This window comes from Brachyistius frenatus, unplaced genomic scaffold, assembly GCF_029030835.1.
Source record: "Brachyistius frenatus isolate BFR_SWC_R1_liver_20210118 unplaced genomic scaffold, ASM2903083v1 Contig_67, whole genome shotgun sequence".
Classification (NCBI taxonomy): Eukaryota; Metazoa; Chordata; class Actinopteri; family Embiotocidae; genus Brachyistius; species Brachyistius frenatus.
In genome coordinates this window covers 847,505-859,638 of record NW_027210666.1, presented here as the reverse complement: position 1 = coordinate 859,638, position 12,134 = coordinate 847,505, and the positions used below count along the sequence as shown (strand labels likewise).

The 12,134-nt window shown below is 45.0% G+C and overlaps 2 protein-coding genes across 2 annotated transcripts in view; both read left to right on the top strand.

Annotated features, from left to right (window-relative positions):
- Positions 1-3,877, top strand: part of spred1 (sprouty related EVH1 domain containing 1) — a 30,145-nt gene extending 26,268 nt beyond the window's left edge. The window contains exons 5-7 of the mRNA XM_069707146.1: positions 1,556-1,711; positions 1,894-2,297; positions 2,704-3,877. Of these exons, the coding sequence (XP_069563247.1) occupies positions 1,556-1,711; positions 1,894-2,297; positions 2,704-2,986 (843 nt within the window). The 3' untranslated portion in view covers positions 2,987-3,877. The remainder of the gene's footprint in view (positions 1-1,555; positions 1,712-1,893; positions 2,298-2,703) is intronic.
- A 4,682-nt stretch (positions 3,878-8,559) lies between these two features.
- On the top strand, positions 8,560-12,066 carry fam98b (family with sequence similarity 98 member B). Its single transcript, XM_069707144.1, has 8 exons — positions 8,560-8,769; positions 8,925-9,073; positions 9,183-9,308; positions 9,408-9,595; positions 10,398-10,478; positions 10,592-10,708; positions 10,822-10,989; positions 11,094-12,066. The coding sequence occupies exons 1-8, from the start codon at positions 8,732-8,734 to the stop codon at positions 11,346-11,348; spliced, it is 1,122 nt and encodes a 373-aa protein (XP_069563245.1). The 5' UTR covers positions 8,560-8,731; the 3' UTR covers positions 11,349-12,066.
- The last annotated feature ends 68 nt before the right edge of the window (positions 12,067-12,134 follow it).

Below are 12,134 nucleotides of genomic sequence, written 5' to 3'. Positions count from 1 at the left end.
CAGCTGGGAGCAAACCAGATTTCCGCTGTGCGTTAAAGCACTGGCGTGGGCTACTTTACACACGGCACTGACTAACCAGAGCCAGCAGCCTCCTCCACACGCAGAGAAGATAGAGGGAGAGGGTGGGAGAAGGAGAAGAGAGGAGGACTAACCCTGCCTTGATGAGGTCGGGATGTGTGTGGGAAAAGAGGGACAGCGAGCCGGTTGTGTTCGAGGCTCGAACGCGGTCGGATCGAACTCGTGCGAAGACACCTCGCCATGTGTTCGTCCATGTTTTTTTTGTTTTTTTTTGAGTGGGACATGAAGAGATGAGATGACCTTCAGTTTATTTGGATCATTTTCAGACATCAAGTGACTGTTTAGAAACAGGCACCTCTTTGAATTTGAAATGTTTCCCCTTCCCAACAAAAAAAAAATTCTGCCTCTTTTCATGCAGCTCGTACGTATGATGTCATGTTCGGCACATGAACAAGCTGAAAGTTGGGAAGATTGTTGCACTGAAATAACGGTGCACAAAATATCATGAGGCTCTTGATGCAATAACCGACTATCCTCCCCCATCTCTCATCACCTCTGCATGCATGAATCATGAAATCGCCATCGCTTTTGGTTTCGTTGACACGAATACTGAAGTATTTCTATTCGAGTGTCTTATTTGTTTGATTTCTGTAGATGTGTAGAAATATTTTTGCTATATTTGATGCCATCTGTAGCATTCGCAAGATGTTATTTATAGCCTTTTCATCCTGATTGATCTCAACAGTGAGCTTTCCTCTTGTAATTATGAGATTATTTGGCACCAGGTGGAAGGCGAATGTTCGCCCGTGTTCACTTTGCCGCGTACGCTCTCCAAAATGTCTCTTCTTCACATTTATCAAGAGCCCTTTTTAAAAATTTTTTTTTTTTTTTAGGCTCGTGTTTGTAGATTTTGCATCAGTTCAAATGTTTGTGGGAACACATGCAAGGCAACTCGTTCTTAACAGAAGGGCCTTGAGTCATCACCACACAGCACAGTTATCTGGCCAGGCGTGGGGGCAGGATGCCCCCTGGTGGTTAAAGTGGAACACACACACACGCACACACACACACACACACACACACACACACACACACACACACACACACACACACACACACACACACACACACACAGCCTACACGGTCAAAGCTGTTGTGGTCATGAAAACTGAATTGATCAGACGTTCGAGTTTTTGACAGCGAAATAATAATGTAGAACGTGAGATTGACAAATATTTCGGGCTTTTTCACTTTTATCTTTTTTGATGTACAAATTGACCAAAAAAAACAACAAAAAACACGTATAATCGGAGCCCAGACTGGTGCTTTTACTGCTTATCAAGAATCCTAAAAGTACATCAGCATCGTCAGGATTTAAATCCGTTACTTTTGTCTGTCATTTTACCCTCTCTGGTGCTACGTGTTCTCAGGATTTCTGCCTTTTTCACGTAAGAAGGAAAAGCGAAGATGCATTTGTGTTTCCTTCCAACATCAGGCGAACTATTTTGCATACTTACCCGACTCTGTGTGTCTCCAGGTGTGTGACGAGCCTCCATCCCTCTGTACCCCGATGAAAGAGCCCTTCTCTCCTCTGAACAATGTTGTCTCCATCGAGCCGTTCAGGGGTTGCTACGTCCGCGCGCAGCCCTTCGACGAGTTCCCCTGCAGCAACCGCCGCTACCTGCCTCCACAGGTCTGCCTCTTCTCCACACAAACCAAGCACACTTGGATTAATATACTTTTATCTGCGTTTACGTCGCGAGATTTCATTCCAGTTTCATTTTTATGTCGAGTCCGACTAATTTTCTCTTTTTCTTCTTCTTCTTCTTCTTCTTCTTCTTCTTCTTCTTCTTCTTTTAACGTTCCCCTTAAAAGTCGACTCGCCGCGTCAGCTTTCGCATGGACGAAGAGGAGATTGTTCGCATCAACCCACGCAAAGACGTACTCATCCGAGGCTACGAGGACTACCGCCACCCTGTCATGTGGAAACCAGAGGCCGACCGCGAGGACCTGGACTTCCCCTCCACCTTTCACAAACTGGACAGTAAGAAGTGCGAGTACCTCTTCCCCGACGGCCCCGGCGTGGACTCGCACTCCGGCCCCGGCATGGGCCTCGGAACAGGTATGGGTCTGGGTCTGGGCAAGGACACGGCCATCAAGACCCAGCCGTCGCCCCTGCAGAAGTCCAAGAGGGGCCGCCGGCGGCGGGAGGACGGCGAGCGCTCGCGCTGCATCTACTGTCGGGAAATGTTCAACCACGAAGACAACTGGCGGGGGCAGTGCCAAGAGAGAGAGAGAGAGAGAGAGAGAGAGAGAGAGAGAGAGAGAGAGAGAGAGAGAGAGAGAGAGAGAGAGAGAGAGAGAGAGAGAGAGAGAGAGAGAGAGAGAGAGAGAGAGAGAGAGAGAGAGAGAGAGAGAGAGAGAGAGAGAGAGAGAGAGAGAGAGAGAGAGAGAGAGAGAGAGAGAGAGAGAGAGAGAGAGAGAGAGAGAGAGAGAGAGAGAGAGAGAGAGAGAGAGAGAGAGAGAGAGAGAGAGAGAGAGAGAGAGAGAGAGAGAGAGAGAGAGAGAGAGAGAGAGAGAGAGAGAGAGAGAGAGAGAGAGAGAGAGAGAGAGAGAGAGAGAGAGAGAGAGAGAGAGAGAGAGAGAGAGAGAGAGAGAGAGAGAGAGAGAGAGAGAGAGAGAGAGAAGAGAGGGCGCCCCCGACCCCATCAAGCAGTGCATCTACAAAGTCAGCTGCATGCTGTGCGCCGAGAGCATGCTGTACCACTGCATGTCCGACTCGGAGGGGGACTTCTCGGACCCCTGCTCGTGTGACACGTCCGACGAGCAGTTCTGTCTGCGCTGGCTGGCCCTGGTGGCGCTCTCGTTCATCGCGCCCTGCATGTGCTGCTACCTGCCTCTGCGCGCCTGCCACCACTGTGGCGAGGCCTGCCGCTGCTGCGGGGGCAAGCACAAGGCCGCGGGGTGACTCGGCGCCGGACTCTGGGACACCCTGAAAGCTAAGCTAACAAAGGAAGTGAATAAAAGCGGAAAATTAAAAAGCCGGCATCCTTTTTTTCATTCCCCTCTCAGAACGGGGGCGATGTGTTGTTGATCCCCAGCTCTGAGGGCTTTTGGAGATTTCAGTTTGTGTTTGTCGCCGACAAGCAGCAGTGGAGGACAAACCATATGCTTTCCGGGGGGGGAGGGGGGCTCTGAGCATCATGCTACGTTCAGGAGCTTAATCTGAGGGGAAGAGACGGAGGAGACGTCGCGACTAATAGACTTGGAGATGTTACTACACACACGCACACACACACACACACACACACACACACACACACACACACACATGTACACACAGACACGCTCACACATCTCTCTCACATTCACACTCGTACATTGACAAAGCCAGGCCACAAATATCCGAACTCTCGTACAAGTCATGTGTAACTTTATGAAGGAAAATTGTCTTTTGTACAGAGAGCGACAACTTCATGACTAAAAAAAAAAAAACTATTCTGCGTTGAGAAAAAAAAAAAAAAAAAGTACTTGCTGTTTGAGTATGCTAAAAGGGATATGTTCTTGCTTTTTTTTTGTGAATTTACAGTTGGGTAACAGTGGCCTTTCCTTCATGGCTTAAGCATTTGCTGACAATGTAATTACTAGACAGAGAAAAGTGCACTAGAAATGGTATCCCCCCCCCCCCCCCTCCCTCCCTTGAGTTAAGGTAACCCTCTCAAGTTCTCGTGGTACGTTAACCACCATGTTTAGTGTAATTTTAACATTTGAGAGATGTTGCTGTGGTGGATGTACGGCCAATTGGTTTCCCTGTTTTCCTACCCGGCGAATGTTTAAAAAGAAAAAAAAAAAAATCAAATTTGTTTTTTCAAAGTACACCTCGACAAAGCTTTTGACATTAACTTGCCTTCTTGAGGTGGTTTAGACCATTTGATTGCGTTCCAAAATAAAGGGATCGATTCCACGATTGGAAGGGAAAACAAATGTTCTCAACTTTACCGGGTCCCCTAAAATAGTTTCCCCACCTCGAGAAAATAGCCGACTAGAACCTCTTGAATCATTTAAATTGAAACCAACACATGACAATTTAATTTACTTCAGTGAATCTCACTTTTAGTCCAGTTATTTACTGCTGTAGTGAAATTGGTGTTTTTGTTTCTTCATTTGTTGTTTTCCTGCTTTTTTTTTTTTTTTTTTTTTTCATTTTAAATTTTTTTTTATATTATTAGTTTTGACTCAAAGGTTGAAATGTTGCTCAACCAGCAAGTTTTGTTTTGGTGAGGTAAAGGGGTTCCAGTGCTCCTTGATTAGATTATGAGGCACTTAAATTAGGCTATGCTTTGATTGACGAACCCTCAGATTCCGGGATTAGTCTCTCCATAAATTTGAACTCATTTAACATCCAGTTTATTTTTAGGGGGAGGGGGGAACCCCCTCCTTAAAGCACTGCTCTCCGAGCTTTGGTTGCAGCACACCCTCTCTAAATTTCCATGTTTGTCCCATGAATCTGTTTCTTTTTGTTTTCTTTATCCTCCCTGCATTTGATGTGTAAATGTAGTACTACATTGTTCCTCAAAAGTCAGTCCACTCCTTCCATGTGTTGTCATTTAACAGGCCCTGAATGAATGATGAGTGTCTTAGCTCTTAAAAACATACAGATGTGTGTGTGTGTGTGTGTGTTGATTGTGTGTGTGTGTGATGTGTGTGTGTGTGTGTGTGTGATTTTGTGTGTGCATAGGTCTTCATGTAACGTTGCCACTGACTTTGTGATTAAGGCTTTGACTCATAACAGCACTGACCAGCTTCCTGTTTCTCAGAGAATCTTTTGCGTATCGGCTTCAAAGTGCACAAAGAAATGAAAATTGGACTTCCCAGCCGAGTCAGGTGAAGAAAATTGAAGCCGCTCTCGCGAATGATGTGAAAACTGAAAGCAGGGGGGAAGCAGCCGGCTCGGCTCTGCACAAACACAAACAAATCCAGCCGCTGATAGCTCAAACGCTCATTAACTAACATGTTATAGCTATTCATTAATAAAATTTTTTTTAAAAAAACCCACACTTAATAGTATTACAGACGGTTGTGTGTGGGACTATTTCTTGGATGTTTGCAGTGACTTCTTGTCGCCGTGAGAAGTCGGCAAAAACCTCACCTCCTGTAAAAGCTGTCATTTTTACACATGATTGAACAAACAAGCTGTAACATGTCAATTAGCGAGCTGCAGAGGCGCTGCCAGGTGGATTTTTTTATTACCTTTGAACAGAGCCAGGTTCACCGTTTCCTTCTGTTTCCAGTCTTTGTGATAAACTAAGCTGGAACGCTGCCGGCCGCAGCTTCATATTTAACAAATGGGTATAAGAGCGGCGTCAATCTTCTCATCTAACTGTTGGTAAATAAGCTTATTCCTCCCCCCCCCAAAAAAAAAAGTCAAACGGCTCCTTTTAAAGTCCTTTGGGAAACGGGGTCGAGGAAGACTGTTTGTTAGCGTCACGCCGTGTTCGGACCACATCTCCCACCCAGAAGAGCAGAAAATTGCTGATTTTTAAACGATCGTGAACAACACTCGGATTGGAACGGAAGTCCCTCCGGGAATACGAGTTCAGGGTTTCTACAATAACGGGGACGCTCCCTCGCTACGGCGTTGACTTGTTCCGAATTAGCTGGAACACGCCGGATTTGGTACAACATCCGAATGCCGCGTCCCTAACGGATACGCGCCTTTCCTCACCTCTTGTCGCTCCCAGTTTTAACAACCCGGCGTGGGTGACGTCTCGATCTCGACGCGGAGAAACGCTTCTTTTCCCAATTCCACCGTGGCCGACGCTCCCTTTACTTTCTATGCAAACTTTCTAACGTGGGAAAAAACACATTGACCTCTCTGCAGACTGAGTCAGTGACGGGACAGGACACTTTAACGCTAGGTAGACGACCAGCCCCCCCGGTACCAAACTCCAAACACCTGTAAATACGTAATACTATATTTAAGTACTGATAATAATCCCAGTTTTTTTTTGTTTGTTTTGTTTTGTCTTTGAAATTTTAAAGATAGAGCTGTATTTATCGTTGCTGTCAGCATATACTGTAGCTTCAAATGACAGCATTTTGTACATAGGTCACCTTTTAGTATTATTTCACATTGAAAAGTAGAGGGCGTTTGTGATGGAGACGGCTATTGAGCTTCTAATAGAGTTTCTCTCTAGTTTTGTACGGTAGAAGGAAGGATAGTGCTAACACGGTACAGCAGTGGCAGTCCACTCGTTTCTAAAGTTTGATATATAAATATATAAATATATATATATACATACATATAAAGCTGCTAGATACAATCACTAATTTTATTGTGTTGACAGAGAAAAATCAGCTATGAACGACTGTTAAATCCTAATTCTCCAACAGCATATAACAACGACGGTCAGTTTTTAAATGTTTGATTGCTCTGTTGTGATGAAGTGGACACATGTGTGTGCGTGCGCGTGTGTGTGTGTAGGTGTGTGTGTGTAGGTGGGTGCGCGAGTGTTACTATACACGTGCGTTCCCGTGTGCCCACGTGTGTGTACTGTATGTGCAGCGTGCGTGCGTGCGGGGTTGGTGTGTAACCAAATGTTTGGTTGGTTGTCATATTCTCCCATCTGGAATCGGATCGCCCTGCATTATTGCAAGCTGAACCAAGGTTTGATGAACCTGATTAAAACTTGCTGGCTGAGAAGCAAAATGTAGGACGTGCATTTATACAAAGTGTAGAGAATGCTGAAATAACACTTCTCATTCTGCATTAACCAGCACAGTGCAACTTCCTGTCATGTACTGTATTATATATGCAACATGTGTCTGTCCGCTTTAATATATATATATATATATTTTTTTTGACCTGCATTATATAAGACTTCAGTTTTAACCACTTTGCTGCTAGTCTTTTATCCTCTTTCAATCTTGCAAAATTGTGCATATCTTTGGGAATGCATACAAGTGTACATTCTTGACATTGTGTAGATTTAAAAAAAAAAAAAAAAAAAAAAGAAGAAGAAAAAAGCTATATAAACCTGTTTCTCTTCAGTGTATTGTTTTTTTTTTTTTTTTTTTTTTAAAGGTTACTTTTCACAGCAGTTGAGTGGTTATGTTTCAATTCTCCGATGCTTTGGTGCACTGATGATACTATATGTAAGCTTTTTTTCATCTTACAGCGCTTGATGTAACATTTACGTGATTAGTTCTAAATAGTGGAAGACATTTGTGTTTTGAAACTTGCAGTATAAATGGTACTACTCTTAACTATTCTGTAAACACTGCCTGTTTTCTTTCACTCTCTCTCTCTCTCTGTGCATATTTCTTTTCTTTTGCATCTTTTTTTTCTTTACGTTTCTTCGTGCCATCGGCTTTCACATCCTGACAACCTCAAAAAAGTGCCTCACGTCCATCCTAGTTTCCATCTTACGAAGTTTAACATCTCTCGTTCTGGTTTTATTGGTTTCTACACGTCTAGGTATTTCTTATCAAAGTTCGAGAATACCAAGTATCTGATGTAAAATTTATAGTACCAATAACTCATGTCATAGTTGTATTTTCTTTATACAGATGTAGCTCGTTACTTTTCATAAATATATAATGTAAATATGCATACATATGTTTGTAACTGTTTTTATGTTACATCATACACTTGTAATTTGACATATCAAATAACATTATCATAATAAAATGGTGAGTTTTAATCTTTTGTGGCGTAGTCTTCATTGTGTTTCTTTGAGAGCTGATTGTTGTCCACAGGTGCAGTTGACGCTGGAAATAACGGCTCGACCTACGGAGGTACAAGTGAGGCCCAAACCAAGAGGCTCTAAGGTGATTAAGAGAGGATTTAAGTGACCTACTTTCTCATTCATAAATGTATTTAAAGCGGAGCTATCAGTTCTGAAGTCCAACGTCTGCATTTTATTGACACCAGTATACGTGTAATCCCATTACCGCTTTAATCAGATTTTAACAATAAAGATGTAAATTGTCTGTAAATGTGACCACAAGGCGAACAGATTGATGAAACTGGTATTTTTTTAACAGGCTCCTTTAAAAAAAAAAATAATAATAATAATAAAAAAATATATATATATATATATTTATTTTTTTAAATATATATTTATATAAAATATTTATATATTTTATATATATATATATATATATATAGTCAATAGACTAATCTGTTATATATATATATAGCAGATGATTAGTCTATTGATTGATAAATTGATCAACACAAAAGTAATAACTTTGAGTATTTTTGTTATGGAAAAGATGCAATACTTCTCTGATTCCGTGTTTCTTAAATGAAAGGTATCCCACTCGGTATTCTTTCTGAAATGTAGAAAATGTAGATTTTTTTTTTTTTTTCCTCTTTGGCGCAAAAAATGTCACTTTTACTTCCCCCCCCCCCTCCCCTCCCCTCTCCCCTCTGCGACACACCAAGCGCGGAACCATAAATACGGGAACGTCCGTTTCCGACGCCGCATGTTTCACTCCGGCTTTACGTACCGAACCGGAAACCCACCCCCTCCCACCCCCTCATCGATGCGGCGAGTCACATTTGATGTCAAGCGCCGAAGAAAATGAATGGACGCAAAAAAAAGCTCTTTTAATGTCGACGCAGCTTGTCTCCGTAACGACGTCATGTTTTTAAGCGGATAAACGCCGTAAAAAAAACCAAAAACCAACAGGCCAGACGGACTCCGCCATGGATTGTGACATATTTGACTGTTTAGAGCAGCTCGGGTAAGATCAATTCACCGCGTCGGTCCTCCGCGTTTCGTAGAAAATAAAAAGCAGCCCGGCGGTTGTATTTGTATTATTATTATTATTTTTTTTTCCCCCTGATGCTCGTGTGACTCTTTTGACTTTTGTGTGCGCGCCCGCCTCCCTTTCTGCAGCTACGACGGCCCGCTGCTGGAGGAGAAGCCGCTGCTCAGAGCCGCGGAGGGCGGCCTGTCCTCGCCGGACTACGTGGACCTGTGCAGGTGGCTGTCGTCCAGGTTGAAGCCGCTCTGCGGCCTGGAGGGGGGCGTCACGTCGGGTCCGGGTGAGCCGCGCAGAAACTCTCTTTGTCTCCTTTTTTAAAAAAAAATTATTATTATTATTTTTTTAAACTCTTCACTCAACCCGTTTTCTGTCCGTTTTGGGCCTCGCAGACGACTCGGAAAGCCTCCGGGAGGAGATGAGCGGTTTGCTCGCAGAGCTGCACTGTCCTTACGGAGGAGGAGTCCTCGAGGGCGGCGGCGGCGCGCGAAGCGCGAAGGAGCATCTCAAGTTCCTCCGTGCGTTGATCCAGCCGTCCCGCTTCAAACTCTCCTGTAAAACACCCTAAAGAATCTGATTTATGATGTTTTTTTTTTTTTTTTAATTTATTTTTGAAGTGTTTCTCAGCTCCGAGCTTCAGGCGGCTCAGATCGCGAGGAGCAGCCAAGTCTCCGAGAAACAACAACAACAACAACAACACACTAGCCCGGCGTACCGGGAGCTCCGAGCGATCTGTGAAACGCTGAAGCTGCCTGAGCCGAGAGGACAGGAGGCGGCAGGAGTTCTCGCTCGAGTTCAACGCAAGGTGAGGCGTTTGTAAGTCACACGGGCTCCTCCTCCTCCTCCTCATGCTCCTCCTCCTCCAGCCAGGTCAGAATTGGGGGATGAAAGGATAAGCTGTGCGTAATCAGACTGTTTGGCAACAAAATTTATATATATATTTCTAATATCTGCAAAGATTCCTACTCCTCAAAAGAAAAAGGTTTTGTTTTAGGATCTGCCTTTTTTTTTTAAATTTTTTTTTTGCTGTGGGACTTGTAAGCACCCCCTCCACAGCATCTCCACACACATCTCCGCTGACCGTGACACCCCCCCCCTCTACTCCTTAATTCAGCAGGATGTCGATAAGATCCGATTGAAAGGATGAGGAGATTTATTTCCTCCCGGCCGAGAGCCTTTTCGAGACTTGACGACGACGCAACAAACGCAGCTTTGTATCTCGGTTGTTATCGTCAGCTAAAATCCCCCGACGGTGACGGCCTCGCTGATGCATCGATTAATAAGAGGTGCTACCTCTGATCTCTGATAAACGTTCCACGTTATGAGAGGAAACCAGCGCCTCCCCCCCCCCCGATGACAAGTTGTTTGTCTCATTTAAGTCGATATTTAAAAAAAACAAAAACAAAAGTACTTCAAGGAAAAATACTTGGAGGCAACAGACGTCCTTCTTCACTGCACCTTTTAACCTTTATTTATACTTTTCCCAGGAAAGCAGTGTCGTCGTCGTTGTTTTTATTATCCCCGGCTCATGTTATTTTGATCCTGAGTGTTATAAAACGACATCAACGCTGCGTTAAAAGGATTCAAACCTGCGTGTCATTTTATAGGCCGAACAGCTACTCGAAGATCTTCCCGACGCCACGGTCGGAGACCCGGCGCTGAAGAAGCCTCTGGACGGTGAACAGTGGGTACGCGTGTCGACGGCTGCTTCTCTCCGGTGTCTCGTTTAGTTTCCATCGAAGTCACTTTGGACTCTTTTTTTTTGTTTGTTTGTTTGTTCCCCCCCTCCCCCCCTCTGCAGGCGATGCTGCGGAGCATCAACGCCGTCCTGTCGTCGGAGTACGAGTGCCGCCGCAAGATGCTGATCAAGCGGCTGGACGTCACGGTCCAGTCGTTCGGCTGGTCCGACAGAGCCAAGGCACGTCGCGTCCCGGGCGCCGCTGACGTCGGCAGCGTTTCCGAGTGGCAAACCCGATTTTAAAGAAACGCGTCGTTTGTTTTTTTGTTTTGTTTTTTTGTTTGTTTTTTTAGGTGAAGGTCGACAGCATGGCAAAAGCCTACCAGCCGAAGAGACACGCGCTGAAGCCGCAGTCCTCGGTGGACGTGGCCCAGCTGCTGGCTGCCAGAGAGGACGTCTGCAACGTGGTGAAGACCAGCAGCGGCTCCAGCAGGGAGAAGACCACCTGTGCTGTAAACAAGGTGCGGTCAATGAGTAAACAAACCCCTCTCTCCCCCCCCCCCGAGATGATCGGCTGCGGTTTGATCGCTTTCTTTGTCGACATCTCCCGCTCTCCTCTCCGCAGGTCCTGATGGGAAGAGTGCCGGACAGAGGGGGACGCCCCTCGGAGATAGTAGCCCCGCCTCCCGAGATGCCTCCCTGGCAGAAAAGACAAGGCGGAGGTGGGTGGGGAGGACGCGGTGGCGGTGCGGGACGAGGAGGACGAGGTGGAGGAGGCGGAGGAGGAGGAGGAGGTGGAGGAGGAGGAGGTTGGAGGAACCAGGGAGGAAACGGTAGACATGGAGGACACGGAGGGAAGAGAGGACGGTACCAGTATTAATTAGCTTCTACTGATTTTTTTTTTTGTTGTGTGTGTTTTCTGTGGAGCGAGAAGACACTTTTTTTTCCTTTTTTTTAATCTTGTGACAGACTGGCAGCATTCAGTGGAAAACCTTCCTCATTTTAGATTGTATTATTAAGCTCCTATTTTAGATTTTTTTTTTTTTTTTTTTAAATATTGTCATCAGTGTTAATTAGAAAGAAAGTAGCCGTCTTTACCTGATAACGACCGTTTCATTTTCCCATCATTTTGGATCTACGCGACTAATACAGAAAGCATCATAATGATTCAGTAAACACTAACACACTACGACGGTTTCTTGTGCATCTAATCTTCAGTAAACAAAACAAACTCCCACCGCCGAAGTCGTTCCGCTTTCTTGACGTGCACGTCCCGAACGCTCGTGCCGGCAGCGTCGTAGTAATACCATTTTTTAAAATCCTACTGAAAGCTGTTGTGACGTTGCCGCGAACACGGCTCGGCTCGATCATTTAAAGGGGGCGAACGGACAGACCGAAGGACGACTTGAGATGACGTCCGCGAATGTGAAGGAGACGAACGAAGGCAACGGCGTAACCAAGTGTTGACGTCAAGTGAAGTTCCTCATTTTAAATCTGTAATCTTTTATTTCGCACTGGAAAATATCACCTTTAAGATTCTGTAACGATCTGGATTGGGACCCATTTTCACTTTTCAACGAATAAATGTTTAAAACGCCGCTTTAAGTTGATGTTTGAGCTTCGGAGTAGAGGGGACAGGCCGGTTCCTACCACGACGGCGTACTGA